A 20,204-nucleotide genomic window follows, 5' to 3' on the forward strand; every position below is an offset into this window, starting at 1 on the left:
TAGTCCCTTAGTAACACGACCATAATCATACCTTTTGAAGTTCAATTTTCTATGTGGCAGCATGCTAGCTTGAAGATATCAAATACTAGCCATACCCCCTGTAATGGCTTTTGCCTCTTCTTTTGTTATTAATTACTATCTTAATAAGATTTTACATTGTTTATCAGAAAAGAAATGCTTAAAATCCACTCTTGTATGCGATGACAACCAGGTGATTAAGCTATAAATATAAGCTTACCAATTCAAAATGCCGAAGCATAAAAAATTTCAGGGCAAGAACACTAAGAATATTCTTCTTACGTACCAACTGCCAGATAAGGCTGCGCATTTCTTCTTTCCCTTCTTCTGTCGTCCTCAACCAATGCCACCACGTAGATGGATGCAGCACCTGAAATTTTTTTGTCTGTTCACCCCTTTCTTCAGCAGGACTTTGTTGTACTTCTTCTCTTGTATACATCAACTTTGACAAAGATACACCTTCATTCTGGAATACAAGCCATATTTCCTTTGACTGAGACTCAAAAGACTCTACATATCTGGCAATATGATTAAGACCTTCTTCATGATCAACTCTGTGCATTGAGTTTTTGCCTGGGAATTTATTTTCAGCATTCACTCCGTATCTTTTCTTGTGTGGAGTTGATTTGTTCATTTCCAGTTGGTTATAAAAATTATACTCAGACTCCTTTGATCGAGAACTTAAGAATCCTGAGGATAACAAACCTCCAAGAGATACTGAGGCATTTAAGAAAATTTCCCCAAAATACTTCTCACGTAATCCACTTAAGTAAACATTGGTCCCTCTCTCCACCTGTTATGAGAAATCATGAAAACTATAAGTTTTACATTGATGGAAAGTTACAGTTCTTATTTCAGCCAAATGGCCTGTTCTACTCCAAAGCCTAACTCAATCTCATGCAGCATCAAATAGTTAACATCAGGAATTCATGAGTTAGTAAAGAACTTGACACTTGTTTCCCTGGTGGTGATAATATATGAAGGAGATACTTAAAAGAATTGTACAAAGGGAAAGGAGTTACAGAAGGGAACCAAGGTAGCGGGAGAGCTTATTCCAAGAGTGTTGATGTATACTGATGCAGATGCTCTATCCTGGCCAGACAAACAAGACCCACTTTGGAAGTCCAAACCAAGAACCGGTTCAACCAGGGGAAGTAGTTTATTTATTTAAGTCTTTTATATATTTGAGTTGGATACATAGGAATAGATTTGGTTTGCAAGTTATTTCAGTTTTATAGTTTGATACTTTGATTAGGAGTCATGTTATTTTTTCCCCTAAATACTTGCATGTATCCAATGGACACAGTGAATATTTAATAGAAATTGTTTGGTTGCTCAATTGTGAGAGTGTGGTTGTGTGTTTCCCCTCCCCTGCAAGTTTTCTTCTCAGATTTCTTTCCCTCTCCTAACTGGCCCTCCACCAATTTAGTATCAGAGACGAAGGATCCTCTCCTCCCCATCAATCTCTCTTCTTCGCTATTCTCTTTTCCCACTACTGTTCTGCTCACACCAGCAGTGGAAAAAAAAAAGGCCACTGCTGCAAGGCACAGAAAATCAAATCAAAATCCAACCCCTGCGTTATCACTTTCAACCCCTTCCCTCAACTTCCACTGAAACCCCCACTACATCAACAGTAACCCCTCTTAGATTCCCAGCAGTTGCTCCCCTCCCCCCTCTCCAACGCCCTTTTTTTTTCTCCCATTATTTTGATTGAACTCTCCCCCCTTCTTCTAGGGTTCTGCTAAGTAAAGAAAGAAAAAAGAAAGGACAGCGAGAGACAACAGAAAAAAAAGGGAGCGAGATACCTGGTTCAGAAACCCCTCACGGCGAGTTGACTTCACAACACTGACGCCATCCTTCAAAGTTGCGAATCCCCCCCACTCTGTCCTCGCATCGCACCCCTATTCTGTCACAGGTCGTAGTGCCTTCCTCGCAGTCTTCCTCTCTGGTTCGACAGAAACAGACCATAGTTGTCAAGGCATCGCCTAGGTGTCCAGGCGCCTTGGTCGCACCTAGTTGGTGCCACAGTTTTTATTTTTTTTTGCCCTCTCCCAACGCCTTGGGTCACCCAGACACCATGACAACTATGAATCAGACTCCCAGTGACGACAGTAACCTTTTCCTTCCCTTCTTCCTCGCTGGGCCTTCCTCGGTCTTGTGAGGGTAACAGAGTTCCACTCGAACACGGTATCCCTATCACAATACCCTTTTGTCCTTTTTACTTTAATTTTTCCTTTTTTTCCCAAATTGCCCCTCTGTTCTCCTTTTATTCTGTTTACCCCTTATTTAACATTACTTCCAAGCTGCCCTTACCTTTTTATTTAATTCCTTTCCAATCCTATCCCCTATCTAACTATTTAGGCTCCCTTTAAAATTCCCCATATTTACAATTCTGCCCCCAATTTTATAAACCTCTTTTTTTACCCTTTTTCCATTCCACCTTTGTCTTTGAGTGTTCTCTTGCTTATCTAAACCATCGCAGCCAACAGTGAGATTCTCCAACAGCTCAATTCTTATAAAGGTGAGACTGATCCAAAAATTGACACCCTCATTGAACGTGTCGATGCACTCATTGCAGCTGTCAGTTCCCTCCATACTATGATGACATTCATGCAAGCTTTGATTGACCGACTGGGGGCTTCTGATAAAGAAAAGAGTCCCATGTAGTCTTGGGATTCTTCCAACTCTGTCCCCTTATGGACTTGGCCGATATGATGATTATGGAGCTGAAAGAGCAGCAAAGCTGCAAAGCTGGATCTCCTCGATTTTTATGGTGATAACAATCCAAAATAATACCTTGACAGGATTCATAGTTTGGAGATATTTTTCAGATGTTACAGGTTGACTGAGGCCAAAAAAGTATTGTTTGTAGAGGCCAAGTTGAAAGGAATGGCTAGAGTTTGGTGGATCAAGCAACAACACCACAATTGGACCCAAGGCATTGGGTTAGTCACTACTCAAGGGCTGAGATGAGTAAAGCCATGAACCAAAGATTTTTGCCTACAAAATACAAGCAACGCATGCATCTCAGGTTTGCACAGTTGAAACAGGAGAACGTGATAGTTGAGGAGTTTGTTGCCAGATTCTACTATTTCACCACTCACTATGATTTTGGGTAGGATGAAGAAATATTGATGGCACGTTCCGCAATGGTTTGCACCCTCAGTTCAGTGTTGCACTCGCATCCAGTCAACTGCCTACAATGGATGATGTCGTATAGGTGGCATATTAGGTAGAAGAAAGTCTAAAGCGGCCATACACTCGACGGACTTTTGCAGGCACTTTTCTTAGGGGTCCCAGTTTCAGTCAGCAACAGTTATTCCCCAAGAAAAGTCATTCAGCAAACCACAGGCTACTAGTTCATCTGTAGCATCTTCACGGCCTAGCCGACCATATTCTCCACCTGGGCGTGATTCTGACATGGCATCTTAATGACCTAGCCGACCATATTCTCTGCCTCAGCATGGTTCCGACAGACCTCTTGTGATGCCAAAGACTGCCATTCAATGTTTTACATGCAAAGGATACAGACATATCAGTCCTCAGTGTCCCAGCAGTTTGGTGACTTATATTGATAAGGATTCTTTTATATGTTATGCTCCAGAAGAGCACCTCGGTTTTTGAGATAGTTGATTTAGTGCTAGAACGTGAGCCAGGTGAAGTCAACAGCAATGACAGTGATGTGGAGCGACACCCTTGTTACTTTCTTCGCCCTATTTTAACCACTCACAAGGTCACTAAGGATGAAGCTTGACGCCGCAGTAGTATTATCCAGACCTGTGTAAAGTGTAATGACCAATTATATAGTCTGGTGATCGATGGAGATAGTTGCACTAATGTCATCGCTGAAGATGCTATTCATAAGTTTGGGATTGCATATTAAACCACATCCAAATCCTTACAAGATTGCATGGGTGAACAACACTAATCTCAAAGTTACAAATAATTGTTTACTCACCTACTCTATTGGTGGATTCGTGGATATATAGTACAGTGTGAGTGTGTGACGTCCTCCCCCCTCTCCCCCCCCCCCCAACCTAGGGAAGTAGTGTATTTATTCAAGTCTTTTATTTATTTGAGTAGGATATGTAGGAATAGATTTGGTTTCTTTAAATACTTGCATGTATCCAACAATGGACATAGTGAATATTGCATAGATATTGTTTGGTTTCTCAATTGTGTGTGTGTGCATGTGTTTCACCTCCCCGTACAGGGTTTCTTCTCAGATTTCTTCCCATGTCCCAACCGGCCCTCCACCTAGTATTTAAAGAAAAAAAAATAAGACCACCAACCAAACTATAAAACTGAAAATAACTTGCAAACCAAATCTATTCCTACATATCCAACTAAAATAAATAAACTACTTCCCCGAGTTGGGTCGATTTTTGGTTGGGCCTCCAATGTGGGCCTTGTTTGTCTAGCCAGGCTAGAGCAACTACATCATATATATTTATGTTGCCCTTCCCTAAAACTTTGAGCTTTTAGGTGAAATGGTAGCAAACATTGTATCAGAGCAGGGAGATCGAGTGTTCGACTCCTGGGATGTGCAAAATAGGTAAGAGCTGACACTTCTTCTTCCTCGGTGCCATGTGAGCTCCACATGCAAGGACCATAGGATCTTGGTCTGCACGTGCGGGGGAGTGTTGAAGTATACATTGATGCTATCTTTCCCTAACAGTTTGAGCTTTTAGGTGAAATGTTAGCGAACAAAGAAGGCAGTAGGAACCCCGAAATCTTCATTGACATTTGTATATGATTTTCAGTTTTCTTCCATTAGAAGGTGGGGAAAGATTTATGGATCTATTTAAAGTGGGATACTCTGTGTTCTTTGGGATTTTGAGAGTATGTCTTAAGATTTCAAAATGGGAAAGGTGTGGAGGATGACAGAAGCATAGATAATCTTAAATTGTATCTTTCTGTTGCCTTCTGGGCAACTTTTTAATGAATTTTTTTTTAAATATTCTATATCTTAATTTGATGAATTAACCTCAATCTGAACCTGAGATAAACTAAATAAACCATCAAAAAGAGTAACAAAAACAGAAACACTCAGCCTGTGTTTGGTATGCATTCTCGGAACAGATTCTGGGACTAGAACGCATTCTGAAGCCCCATTTTTCTCTATTTTCTCGCTTCAGAATGCATTTTAGACCCAGAATCTATTCCAATAATGCATACCAAAACACAGCTTCAAATTCCCTTTGTTAACTGATGTAGAGGAAGTAGAACATCTCTTTAAGCATAAAAGAGAGATCTAAGAGAGATAGAGGGCCACAACCAACAGCAGTAGCAGTCCCCACAGCAGCAAGATCTGCTTCTACTCCCTCCCTCCCTCCCTCCCTCCCTCGCCCCCCCCCCCCCAACTTTTTCCTGTGGGTCACCTCTCTCTTTCTGTTATGATTCAAAGGACCATAATCTACAAGAAATGATAAGTAAAAACCTTGTCTGGTTCTTTCTGCTTGATTCAAAGGACCATAATCTACAAGAAATGATAAGTAAAAAACCTGGTCTGATTTGATTTCTGAACAGCCATCAAACTACTTATTATAGGCTTTCATTATGTACTGTCATTTTTTTATTTTACTATTACTGGGTGGACCAATATGCGAACTTTGGGTTAATATTGGATATTGGAGATGCAGATATAACATAAGGATATAAACAGCCCATTTTGGGCCATTCATTTTCAGAGCTTTGCTCTTTCTTCTTCAAATATCTCAGATTTGCTGATCTGGATTTCTAGGTTCTACACAGTTACAATATCTTCTTCTTCATGTTAACTCATATCTTTTGTAAATTTTCCCTCTCTTTTTTTTTTTTTTTTTTTTTTTTTGGGGGGGGGGGGGGGGCGGGGAGAAGGCAACAACATATTTTATTGAAATGGACAGGAAAAGATCACCATACAGTTCAAACAGTAAATGTGATATCCATCCCCCAAGAAAAAGGAACCACTACTCCTTCGGAATCCCCAAGATGAACATCATTTCTCACAACCTTAATGTCTGAACCCAGAAATCTCCCAGCCCAAACAGCCAATGCCACCCAAACGATAGATTAAAAAAGGGAAGAACAACGCTGCCCCTGCACCAGTGTGGGGCCAAAGAGGGGCGAGCAAGGGCATCAACCAGTGGGGGTTTTCATTTTGTAGGGGGCAGGGCGGTCATTTCAGGGGGCTTCATTTTGTAGGGGGGCGGAGCGGTCATTTCAGGGGGCTGCGACTGGGCACAGGGGCCATGTGACCAGGTAGCATTCTTTTCCCATTTTATATATATATATATTGATCAATTAATAAAACATAGAGAGATAGAACAGTAGAAGAAACATCAAACAAAAGAAATATAATCAGATAATCATTGATTTGTAGAAATCAATCTTCTTGAAATAAATACAATTGTTGAGGATGAGGACTAGAAATATTAATGCACCAGAAAGCATCATGAAGGATTAAAAAGGAAGTCGATCTATGAGAAGAAAAACAATAGGACTTATTTCATTGCTTACCATTATTCTCTTCAGAATGAAGAAAACGTCGTCACAAGGACTAGTTTGATTAGAGCAACTAGATGAATTAGTTGATGTACTGGTGTTCCACTCATATGGGTGCAAATGATGCTTATCGAATGAAACATTTTTGTTTTTGTGGATCCAATTTGAAGCATCGCCCCCTTGAGAACAGTTCCAATGAAAAGCCAACCACACTTCGCCATATGATCCACGGTTAAATCTTCTCCTCAGTACATACCTGATAACCAAGAAGTTCAAATAGTCTCCAAAAGTAGAAACAAAGCCTGAAACTAAAACCAGAACACCCCAACGAAAAACTTTTTCATCCTGATCTCCTTCAAAAAGTCTAATATTGCAAGATGTAAATTAGTACTCAATTTCAATAACAAGAATCTAGGATCCAAAATTTGTGCAGGAGATGTGAATTAGTACTCATTAGTATTCAACTGTAATAACAAAACTCTAGGATCCAAACTTCGTAAAGGTCTCAAAAGTATGAAATCATAACATAAATAAAGCAAGTAAGCAACACTAGTTCCAGAATAACTTTGTTAAAAATGTTTTTCATCTTAAGAGGAAGGCACAGGACTCACTTATTGCTCGATGCTGTATGGCCTACAAGAATGGTCTTGTAAACACCCATCACCCATATTTGCCATGAATTTCATGAGAGAGAGAGAAAAGTACAAAGACAACTAAAAATGTGAGGTCAAGAGATTCAAACCCCATCTGGATCCATTTCTTAATCTCTGTATCATCATGACAGACCTAATTCCTGAAGCAACCTAATTCAGATGCCATTTCAAAGGGAATCCAAAGGCAAAATCAGACCTAACAATTCAAGCATCTATGGAACTGTGATTTGCACAAAAGTAAACTTAAAAACATCATACCTTCCAATGACATGACCACATCACTATCTATTTTTTTTTATTCATCTAGTAAGCTCCATTCAAAGCTAATTTTCCCACATGGAAATGGAAAACTTAAAAAAATAAAAAAAATCAAAATCAGTTGAAAAGTCAACTTGGCAACTTTGGCTCAACATCTGAAAATACAAGGGTAAGAGTTGATACGTTGTGGGTCATATGGTTGAGATAGGACCTCAAATTTGGCATGTGGGATAATTCAAGGGGTATACTACTCGCACAATAGTATGGTTGGCCACATCAAATATCATGGAGAAGTGTTATCTTAACATGCAAGTAGATAGATACAAAGAGAATACAGAGCTTACCTCGAGTCAGGTGAGGCATATTCAAATGACTCGGAAGAATTATAACCAGTTTCAGGAAATGGAATTGATTCAAGAAGAACAAGAAATCTGGAAAAGTCTTCCAGATTTAGGCATTGGCCTTTATCTTCTTCAACATCCGTACCAAATTGCAAGCACAAATTTTGGTTGTTATACAGATTTAAAGTACAACCTGAAATCACAGGAAAAACAGTAAGGCCTCGCACGGATACCAATTTTAAACAAAAAAGAAATACATAATAGGTAATGTGTACTAACAAATAGTCATAAAACAAATCAACATTCTTCTAGTAACAATGATATCAAAACTTAGCATTGTTGTCCACTGATAATACACCTAAACTACGACTCAAATGTTTTCAGTTGACAAAGAATTGAAATTACACCAATAATAGGAGGTAATATACTTACAGTGCTGATGCCCTAGCACTTCAGGTAAAGCTTGTGGCAGGTCATCCGCATTTTCTTCCTGGACATCCTTAAGAGTCCTAAATGTGTAATCTATGTTTTCATTGAGATTCTCAGATAAATAAAAGCAGCCAGAACTGTCATCTGTTCCTTCAACCTAAAGAAGGGAGACGATCAAAATCAGTCGGACACAAATAAATCCGCACTACACTTGTTTTGAACATTTTTTTTTTTTTTAAAAAAAAAAAAAAATCACCATAAAAGATGCTGGATAGTCCAGAAGCTATGTTTACAGGACACAACAGAGACACAAAGGGTGTACCCAGTGCACAAGGCTCCCGCCACTGCGGGGTCTGGGAGACACACACTAGCTCTCATGGACATAAATTTTTGCTTAAAATCAAGTTTCAAACACAGGAAGAGCTTCCAACTTCAAATGTCTAGGAAATATCATTCCCAAATGTTACTGATGTAGAAGACCAAGACAGATTTCCCCCCAAAAAAAAAAAAATACTGTTCACGTGAACAGTACCACGAGTTACTGTTTATGTGAATAGTGTTGTGGGGCTCAATATCGACAGCTGGCTTGGATGAGATGCTGCCAATATTTGTTAGGATACTATCTATTAGTTTCTATTTCCGTAGTTTCTATCTTCTTGCATTGTTATTGAGTCAATAACTAAAGTTTCTATTTTTATGTTGGTTTCCTTTTTTCAGTTTTATTGGCAGCCAAGCAATCTCCCCACCCTATTGGGAGTTGCTTATTTTGTAACCATTGATGAGATGATTATAAATAAGTGTATGTGGCCGAGCAGAAAAGGGACTGAGATTGGGAAAAGAGAGCTATGGTTGAAGCTTTAAGAGGCAGTGACGGTGAGAGACCATGGGTGAGGCCCTGGACTGAGAGAGTCCCGTATCCCCCCTTCCATATCCCCTTCTTCTTCCCTATCCTTTTATGTTCTTCATTCATATGTAAACAGAAAAGAGCAATAAAAAAATTAAGTTACTCAATTTTACTCTTCCTTATTTTATTGATCCTGCTGCAATCGATCTCCCACTGGTTTTTTCCCAAGTTCGAGGTCGAGTTTACATTATTTGGTATCAAGGCCATCGAAGGATGACAGACAGAGTTGACAGTTGCTGAATTCAACTCCCCACTAAAGGTTGTTCATGCAAGTCTGGTTCGATTCCTTTAGCAAACTCGTGGACGAGTTTTTTTCTCAAAAAGAGGAGAGTTGATGTAGATCAAAGCATGAAAAAGACCAAGACAAAATTTAAAAATAAAAAAATAATAGTTACTGCTCATGTAAATAGTGTTGTGGAGCTCAATATCGACAGCTGGCTTGGATAAGATGCTGCCAATATTTGTTAGGATACTACCTATTAGTTTCTATTTTCTTGCATTGTTATCGAGTCAATAGCTAGAGTTTCTATTTTCCAGCAAATTTGTATTTTTATGGTAATTCCTTTTTTCAGTTTTATTGGCAGCCAAGCAATCTCTCCATACTATTGGCTGTGCCTTTTTCCTCTTGCTACCTTCCATCTTTCTTTTATTTCTTTTTTTCCCATCTCCCATTTGTCCTTTTCCTTTGTCATTTATCATCTCTTTCCCCATCCCCCTTCTCCTATCTTTTCTTCACCTTTTATTTTTGGGTTTTTTATAATTACCACCCCAAAATCTTTACTATCTACTAGTACCCCCCCCCCCCAAAAAACTTTCAAACAACTGTTACCCCCCTCTGTTGCATACTAATAACTAACTGACCCCCACCGTTACATTTCCGTAACGGAGACGGTTAGTCGTGACAGTGTGCCGTTGTCACGGATTTTTTAGGACCAAAATGCCCTTTTGGGGTGGTAATTGTAAAAAAAAAAAAAAAAAAAAACAAAACCCAGCACCGTCCCTTCTCCTCCTCCTTCTCCTTCTTCTTCTTCTTCCTCCTCTGCATAAAACCAGTTTCACTGGATCAAATTCTTTCTAGAACAACCTTTACAGAAATCAAATAACAAAAATATGGAAAGAGAAACCTCTCTCCCTCTCCCTCTCGTTTGAATGACGAGATTTTGTTTAATTTCTTTTAACTCTCATGAAAAAGTAGACCTACCTACCAAATCCCATTCAGCATTGAGCATCTCTTTTCTGATCCTATCTTGTAACTACTCGTCTTCCCCACTAAGTCGGTCAAATGCCCACGAAAGGGTTCGACTCAATTGGTACTCAAGAGTTTCTTCCTCATATAAATCCTCTCGTTCCTTTGTTCCAGTACTCCTTTCCATAAATCCTCTCTCTCTCTCTCTAATTAAAAGGGCACAAAACACATAAAAGAAGCAGCAGCAGAACACATAGAAGAGAGATAGACAGATGGGTCGTTCTCCTTGCTGTGAGAAAGCCCACACCAACAAAGGTGCATGGACCAAAGAAGAAGATCAGCGCCTCATCAACTACAACAGAGCCCATGGCGAGGGCTGCTGGAGATCTCTCCCCAGAGCCGCAGATAACCCATTTAGGATTAACCTAACCCAAATCAGCCAAGCTAGAGAAAACCCATGTCGTTACGTCCTCTCTAACTCTCTTTCTCTCCATTTATGTGTGTGTTTCAGGTTTGCTGCGTTGTGGAAAGAGTTGCAGATTAAGATGGATAAATTACCTGAGGCCTGATCTCAAAAGAGGCAATTTTACTGAAGAAGAAAACGAGCTCATCATCAAACTCCATAGTTTACTTGGAAACAAGTAAGCCCCCTTCTCTTTCCTTCTCATCAATTCTTTTCGATTACACATTTAATTGAGAATCTGAAAGCACTTCCAGTATGAACTCATTTGGGAATTTTTTCAAGTATTTAGATGGTCTCTAATTGCTGGTAGATTACCCGGAAGAACGGACAATGAGATCAAGAATTATTGGAATACCCACATCAGGGTACTCCAGACGCCACTTATAGTGGGTGAGAATTTAATTGGGTGTTTCAAATGGGCCTGGAAAAAACCTGAATTTTCTATCGGTCCAAGGTTTTTGATTTTGGTTTGATGGCAGCCACATTTTGGGGTTGGGGTTGCAGAGGAGGAAGAGGAGAAAGGACAGTGATGGGTTTTTTTTTTTTTTTTTTTTTTTTTTTTTCACAATTACCACCCCAGAAGGGTATTTTGGTCCTAAAAAATCCGTGACAACGGCAAACTATCACGACTAACCCTCTCCGTTACGGAAATGTAACGGTGGGGGTCAGTTAGTTATTAGTATGCAACAGAGGGGGGTAACAGTTATTTGAAAGTTTTTTTTGGGGGGGGGGGTAATAGTAGATAATAAAGATTTTGGGGTGGTAATTGTAAAAAACCCTTTATTTTTTAGTATAACTATGGTTTCTCTATTTTGTTTTGTTTTAAATCCATGTAGCCGACCCCATTAAGTTGGGATGAGGCTGAGTCTGTTGTTGTTGTTGATGAGATGATTATAAATAAGTGTAAGTGGCTGAGCAGAAAAGGGACAGAAATTGAAGAAAAGATAGCCATAGTTCAAGATCTCGGCGAGATCTAGCTTTTAACTCAATCTCGTAGGATCTCGAGACGAAACACCATGCGATACACGAATGTCATTATCTCGACCAAGATCTCGGCCCTATATCTCGTCTCAGTTCTACTCGACTCGGTCGAACCAGACCATATTAAAGGCTAAAATAGCCCATATCTGAGAGAGATCTCGACTCTCTCTCGCTTATCTCTCGGCTGTCTCACCTATCTCGCCTCCTTTGAAGGGAAACTCCATCTTTCCTTGGGTTTTTTCATTTCTTTTGGCAAATCACTCCTCCAACACCTCATCAAAGCTCAAGACATTGAAGATTCAATCTGCTACTCTCCTCCAAGCTGCATCTTGAAGAACCTAAGGTAACTATTCATCTAAAAAACTATATTTTTCATAGAAACATGATCTAAACTTGTTTGTTGAATATGATTCTTTTATATGTTATACATTGTCCACCGATCTATGGAATAAAGGAGGTGAATTTTTTTTTTCTGTTTTCAAATTATTTATTTATGTTTCTGTAAAATAACTGAATTTCTTGTAAAAAAAAAAATTTTTAAATATGGTTTATACTTATTGTTTGGAACTCGATTAAATATATGTTGGACACCGTAGGCTGATCTATGGCTTCACGGTGTCACTTTTTTCAGTTAGTAAATTAATTATTTTAATTTCTGAAATTTAAAATATATTTTAAAAAATTACAAAAAATTCCCAAAAATAATGAAAAATATTTGTTTTGTTTTGAAAATTATTTAAAATTAATGAAAGCATTGTTAATGCACTTAAATACGGAAAGTGATCATTCTTTTTTCATCCATTATAATTTTGTATTACTTATGGTATGATTATTTATGAAAAAAATCATAGAACTAATTTTTTAATTAAAAAAAAAATACAAGAGGTAAGGGGGAAATAGGAAATATCTATATGATTAACTTAGGACTTAGAAATGATGTTGAAATGTTGAATACATCACTAGACAATAATGCATGCATTTGTTGATTTAACAGTGTGCCACGGTTTAAAACTACTGCACTATGGCTAAAGGTGGAGGTGGAGATATAGCATGGCTGCATGGAGTGCCAATGTCAAAGGACAAGAAAAAGTCAAGATGTAACTACTGGCTACTGCAGAAAAATTCTGAATTCTGGAGGGGCTACCAGATTAAAGCAACATTTGGCTGGTGGGTATAAGGATGTGGCCACATGCACACTGTTAATCAATAGAAGAAAAAGAGAAGAAAAACAGAGGAACCCGAGAGAGAGAGAGAGAGAGAGAGAAAGAGAGAGAGAGAGGAAGAAGATGTGCAACTTGGGAGTCACACGTTGTGTGTGGGGAACTTCATTAAATATACCTCTAAAGGCATAATAGGAAAAGAATATAAAAATAAATAATAAAAACATAACTAATCTACCCCTTTCACCCATCTCAGTATTAGCAATAGCGCTAATACCGAGATTCACAATAATCTCAATAACACTCCCCCTCAAGTTGGAGCATAGATGTTAATCATGCCCAGTTTGTTACAAATATAATCCACTCTTGCACTCCCCAAATATTTTGTAAAAACATCTGCAAGTTGCTCTCCAGTACAAACATGACAAGGAGAAATCAGCCCTTGTTGCAGCTTTTCTCGAACAAAATGGCAATCAACCTCAATGTGTTTTGTCCTTTCATGAAACACAGGATTTGAAGCAATAAGGACAGCAGCTTGGTTATCACACTACAGCTGCATAGGAGAATCATCAACAAACCCAAGCTCAGCCAATAACTATTTCACCCACATTAACTCACAGGTAACATGTTTCATAGCCCTGTACTCTGACTCTGCACTGGAACGAGCAACTGCTGTCTGTTTCTTGCTCTTCCAGGACACCAAATTCCCTCCAACAAACACACAATAACCTATGGTAGACCTCCTGTCAACTGGAGACCCTGCCCAATCAGCATCTAAAAAACCCTCTATCCGCCCATGGCCATGATCACTGTAGAGAAGACCATGTCCAGGAGCCTTTTTAAGATCGCGTAAAATATGTATAACAACCTCCCAATGAGATGTCCGAGGAGCAGACAAGAACTGACTCACCACACTAACAGGAAAGTCTATATCAAGCCTAGTCACTGTTAGGTAATTTAACTTCCCAACAAGCATAAGGTACTTTTCAGGATCAGGCAAAATATCACCATCATCAGCAGTAAGCTTCAAATTGGTATCCATAGGAATATCTAGAGGTTTAGAACCCAACAATCCTGTCTCTGAAAGAAGATCAAGGACATATTTTCGCTGTGAGAGCGAAATTCCTTTCTTTGACTGAGCAACTTCCACACCCAAAAAATACTTCAACTTACCCAGATCCTTGGTCTGAAATTTTTGCAGCAAGTGTACCTTCAAACCTTCAATACCAGAAACATCATCTCCTGTAATGACTATATCATCTACATAAACCACAAGAAATATTTTTCCCGTACTAGAGTGGCGGAGAAACACAGAATGATCACTAGCACACCTTGTCAGCCCAAACTCTAACACAACTTCAATAAACCTACCGAACCAAGCCCTAGGGGACTGTTTCAGCCCATACAGAGACTTCTTCAACTTACACACCAAGCCAGACTCCCCCTGAGCAACAAACCCAGGAGGTTGCTCCATATAAACTTCTTCATTCAAATCCCCATGCAAAAATGCATTCTTGACATCTAGTTGATACAAAGGCCAATGGTAAGTAGCAACAAGAGAAATCAAAATGCGAACAGAAGTAAGCTTAGCTACAGGAGAAAAAGTATCCAAGTAATCAACCCCATATACTTGGGCATAGCCCTTCGCAACAAGATGGGCCTTCAAACGAGCCAAGGATCCATCAGGATTCACTTTCACCACATACACCCACTGTCAACCAATAGCAGATTTACCTGAGGGTAAGGGCACAAGATCCCAAGTCTGATTCTCTTCCAATGCCAACAATTCCTCATTTATAGCAGCCTTCCAACCACGACTGGACAATGCTTCTGCGACAGACTTAGGAACAAGATGATTTTCAACAGTTTGTGAACAAGAATGAAAGGTCAAAGACAAACCAGCATAGAAAACAAAATTAGAAATGGGGTGTTAAGTACAAGCCTAAACACCCTTATGAGGAGCAATAGGAATATCAAGATCAGAAGGAGGTTCCAAAGGAGGAGTATTACCAATCTCAGGATCTTCCGGCGAAAAAGATGTGGCAGAACTCGCAGGAGCGGGGGTCCAAGTACATACTTTCCATTGGTGACGTTTAAACACAATAGGTGGAGGTGCCGGTGATGAGGCAGCCTACGGAACAGGGTGAACAATAGACTGAACAATGGAAACGGGAAGATCATCATCCAAGTTAGACACAGTAAAAGATGAACTATCATAGGGAGTAGACTCAAAGAAAGAAACATCAACAGTAACAAAATATTTCCACAACTCAAAAGAATAACAACGATAACCCTTTTGAGTGCGAGAATAGCCAACAAACATACACTTGAGAGCCTCAAGATCCAACTTGGAGACACTTAGACCATGATCACGAATAAAATAAACACTTCCGAATACACGTGGTGGTAAAACAAATATTGGCATAGAAGGAAATAATAAAGAAAAGGGAATACCACCATGTAAAACAGAAGAAGGCATGCGATTAATGAGATAACAGGAAGTCAAAACAGCATCTGCCCAAAAAGATTTAGGAACTTTCATCTCAAATAATAGAGAACGAGTAACTTCCATTAAATGTCTATTCTTCCTCTCAGCTACACCATTTTATTGTCGGGTGTAAGCGCAAGAGGACTGATGAATAATGCCATGTTGAACCATAAATTCAAAAAAGGGGGCAGAAAAATATTCCTTAGCGTTATCACTACGAAGAATATGCAAATGAGTCTGAAATTGATTATTGACTTCATTCACAAAAGCACAAAAAAATTGAGAGTAATTCAGAACGATATTTCATTAAATAAAGCCAGGTAACCCTGGAACAGTCATCAACAAAGGTTACAAAGTAACAATAACCTAAAGTAGACACGCTAGGACATGGACCCCATACATACGAATGAACTAAAGAAAAAGATTGGTCAGACCGTTTATTAACTCTAGGAGGGTAACTCACACGATAAAGTTTCCCAAACTAACACGACTCACAATTCAAACTAGAAAGAGACCGAAACCGACTATCCAAAAGCTTTAAACTCTTCAACGAAGGATAACCCAAACGACAATGAATCTGTTGGGGTGACGCCACACCGGTACACACCATAGATGAAGTGTCCTCAAGTATGTAAAGCCCCCCCCGACTCACGACCTCTACCAATCATCTTCTTCGTCGTAAGATCCTGAAATACATAAAAATCCGAGAAAAAGGTTATAGAACAGTTATGAGATTTGGTAAACCGATTAACAGAGAAAAGGTTGAATGGGAAATCAGGCAAGTAGAGAACAAAAGATAAAGACAAAGAAGGTGTAACATGTGCAGTACCAGTACCAATTACGTTAGCTAAGGAACCATTAGCTAAAGCAACACTAGACGGAGATTTTTGGAAGGAATAAAGAATACCTGAAACCCCAGTCATGTGATCTGATGCCCCTGAATCAATGATCCAGGGATGAGTAGTAGTCAAAATATAGGTAGTAGCATTACCTGTCTAAACAAAGGTGGCGGTTGGAGGCTGGGCTGACTAAGAAATTTAAAATTGTGTAAAACGGGCATATTCTTCGTCAGACATCTTCAGGGTCTTACCCTCAAGCTGTGGAGATGCAGAAACTGTAGACTCAGTAGTGGTAGTTGAATTGGAAAACTGTTGTTGAGGTGGTTTGCTATGAAGTTTCCAACAAAAGCGTTGGATACGTCCTGAACAACCACAATGATGACAAGTCCTCACTTGCCCCAAACCATTAGGAACACTCTGAGTACCCAAGGTAGGTGGTTTACTAGAACCAGCCCCACCACCACGACCACAACCAGCACCACTATTTCCATTACCACCAGTACCAGTCCCACCATTGGGCACATGGTTCTGGGGAAAAGAATCCAAGGCCGAATTATCAACAGTAGTAGTAGTCTCACGGGAGACATGTGGAACCTTGGAAAAAGTCTCAGACAATATGGCTACCTTGTCACCACCAAGAATTTGGAAACGAACTGAATCGAACTCCTTCCCAAGTCCTCCCAAGAATCCCATAACAGCAAGCTGCTCCCGCTGACTTTGCATTTCCTCCACATTAAAAGTAATGGGAAGAAGTGAATTAAGCTCCTCATACATCCTTTTAAAATCAGCAAAGTACTGGGTCAAAGGACGACTCTTTTGATCAACCCTATAGAACTCCTGGGACAACTCATAAATGCGGGAAAGATTGTTTTGTTCAGAGTACAAAACATTAAGGTACTCCAACAACTCCGTAACAATATCAATGTGTCACTAAATCGACAATCTGATGTTCCATAAAATTCAGCATCTGTCCCAAGATTCTAGCATCAACAGTATCCCATAAGGGGTCATCATCATTCATCAGATTTAGTCTTAAATAAGTGATTCTGCTGATCACGTCCCGTTAAAACAAACCATAATTGTCACGGCGGTTAGGCGACCCAAGGCGGTGAAGAGGGTCAAAATTCAAGGCGACACCAAATAGGCGAACAAGGCGTCAAAGGTGCCCGCCTAGGCGGCCAAGGCGCCCAAGTCGACCAAGGCGCCTGGATGCCTAGGCGTCGCCTTGACAACTATGAAACAAACTTAACAATTTTCTCCCATTGTTGAAAGTTGGTGATCCCCTCCAATTTCTTTTCAGTAATACGATTGGAGGAGGAAGAGAAAACCTTAGTCATCATAGTCTTCGATGTATCACCCATAATTCACAGCCAACGAATGGAGTGAGATTGCCCAAAAATTCTGCCATAGAACCCTAACAATCGAGTCCAACCAACTAAAAAAAAATCTGCCCTTCAATAGCTCCCGATAAATCCAGCAAGCTTTCTATATTTCAACACTCTCAAAAATTGGTTCAAAAAATTCAAACCAACAAGGTTGATGATTCTCCAGGGAGAAGAAAACTTTGATCACAAAAGAAGAATCAGATCAGAAAAATAAGTGTAGTAGTACCTTCAAAAAAGAAATCCAGAAAGCTTCAAAAAATCCAGCAAACATAAAAACAGGGTCCAAAAGCTCTACCAAAAAATTCGATTAATCTCCCTGGGAAAAGTCGAACTCAAAACCCTGACAAGGTGCTGCCGACAGATTCTCCTCCAATTCCAGCGCAATCTTCACTCCATAAATCCCCAAAACACATAAAGAGAGACCTAGTTCTTATCATGAACTAGTCTCTAATCAGTCCAAAAAACGCAGCATAGGATGTTGCACACCTTCAAACTGATATCTGTGAAAATCAGAGAAGAGAAGAAAAGAAGAAAGAAGAGTTGCAGCCGTAATCCTTTTAATCTATTCAATAGAGAGACCAAAGAATATATCTACATGGGTATAGGGTAAGGGTAAAAAGACAAAAAAGGACCTCATAATTGGGGCTTAAGGAATCTTGTGATTAGCGCTTGGCACTAATCACGAGATCCTGTTTGGACCCCACAATAGCACTCTAACACTCCCCCTCAAGCTGGAGCATATATATCAATCATGCCCAGCTTGTTACAGATATACTCTATCCTCCCACTACCCAATGACTTAGTAAATACATTTGCAAGCTGCTCTCCAGTTCTGATATGGCTTGGAAGAATCACTCCACTCTGCATCTTTTCCCGAACAAAATGGCAATCAATTTCAATGTGCTTCGTCCTCTCGTGGAACACAGGATTGGAAGCAATATGAATTGATGCCTGATTATCACACCATAATTGCATGGGAGTTGGAACCTTGAACCCCAACTCAGACAATAGCTGTTGTATCCACATTAATTCACATGTTACTTGCACCATAGCTCTGTATTCTGACTCAGCACTGGAACGAGCCACAACACTCTGCTTCTTGCTCTTCCATGAAACCAGATTTCCTCCAACAAATGTGCAGTACCCAGTAGTCGACCTCCTGTCAGTTGGAGATCCTGCCCAATCAGCATCTGAAAACCCTTCAACTCTACTATGTCCATGATCTTGATACACAATTCCTCTACCTGGAGCCTTTTTGAGATACCTTAGGATGCGTACAACTGCATCCCAATGAGATGTCCGAGGAGAGGAAAGAAACTGACTGACCACACTCACTGGAAAACCAATGTCAGGTCGAGTAATTGTTAAGTAATTCAACTTACCCACCAACCTTCTATATTTCTCAGGATCATCAAGGGCATCTCCCCCTTCGGCCACAAGTCTCACATTCTGGTCCATGGGTGTGTCAATCGGCTTAGATCCAAGCATACCTGTCTCAGTAAGTAAATCCAACACATACTTTCGCTATGATAGAAAAACTCCTTTCTAAGACTGTGCCACTTCAATTCCCAAAAAATATTTTAACTTCCCCAAGTCCTTGGTCTGAAATTTCTGTTGAAGGTATGACTTCAACTCTGTTATACCAACTGAATCATCACCAGTGATGATAATATCATCAACGTACACAATCAGAAAAATCCTCCCTGCATCTGACTGTCTATAAAAGAATGAGTGATCACTCCCACACCTAGACATGCCAAAGGCCAGAACAACTTCAGTATATCTGCCAAACCAAGCACGAGGAGACTGCTTCAGCCCATATAATGATTTTTTTAATTTACACACCATTCCAGACTCCCCCTGAGCAACAAACCCTGGTGGTTGCTCCATATAAACCTCCTCCTGTAGAGTCCCATGTAAGAACGCGTTCTTAACATCAAGCTGGAATAAAGGCCAATGATATGTGGCTGCAAGTGATATCAAAATACGAACAGAAGCAAGTTTGGCCACCGGGGAGAATGTATCTAAGTAGTCTTTACCATATACCTGTGCATACCCCTTAGCTACAAGCCTCGCCTTCAAGCGAGCAAGAGAACCATCGGGATTAACCTTCACTGCATATACCCATCGACAACCGATGGCTGTTTTCCCTGGAGGCAGCGGTACAATATCCCAAGTATCATTCACCTTTAATGCCAATAACTCTTCCTCCATAGCTGTCCTCCAGCCAGGATTAGATAATGCCTCTGTCACAGACTTAGGAAGGGGATGGGCCTCCACAGTAGATAACAAGGAACGAAATGAAGAAGATAGAAGAATAAGAAAAAAATCTGGAAATTGGATGTTGAGTACAACTACGAGTACCTTTCCGTTTAGCAATTGGAATGTCGAGGTCAGAAACAACAGGTTCAACTAAAGGGGTAGCCGTGGTAGGATCCTGTTTGGACCCCACGATAGCACTCTAACACAAACGAAAGTAATAAGAAGCCACAAGTCTCTAAACTGAAATCACCTCTTCAATATCGATAGATGCCTTGATAGAAGAGACGAGAATAATTGTAGAGAGCTGTAACAGTGCCCATAGCTCTGATACCATGTTAATCAATAGAAGAA

General features: G+C 39.9%; 1 protein-coding gene across 6 annotated transcripts in view; it reads right to left on the reverse strand.

Moving 5' to 3' along the window:
• The window catches only part of LOC122646565 (probable protein phosphatase 2C 51), a 137,026-nt gene that overhangs the window by 31,996 nt on the left and 84,826 nt on the right, over nt 1–20,204 (reverse strand). For all 6 annotated transcript variants that reach the window (XM_043840143.1, XM_043840151.1, XM_043840158.1 and 3 more), the window contains 4 exons: nt 8,189–8,342; nt 7,760–7,949; nt 6,520–6,760; nt 305–811 (listed from right to left, as the gene is read on the reverse strand). In XM_043840143.1, coding sequence (XP_043696078.1) covers nt 305–811; nt 6,520–6,760; nt 7,760–7,949; nt 8,189–8,342 — 1,092 coding nt within the window. The remainder of the gene's footprint in view (nt 1–304; nt 812–6,519; nt 6,761–7,759; nt 7,950–8,188; nt 8,343–20,204) is intronic.

Source organism: Telopea speciosissima, chromosome 1 (genome assembly GCF_018873765.1).
Source record: "Telopea speciosissima isolate NSW1024214 ecotype Mountain lineage chromosome 1, Tspe_v1, whole genome shotgun sequence".
Classification (NCBI taxonomy): Eukaryota; Viridiplantae; Streptophyta; class Magnoliopsida; order Proteales; family Proteaceae; genus Telopea; species Telopea speciosissima.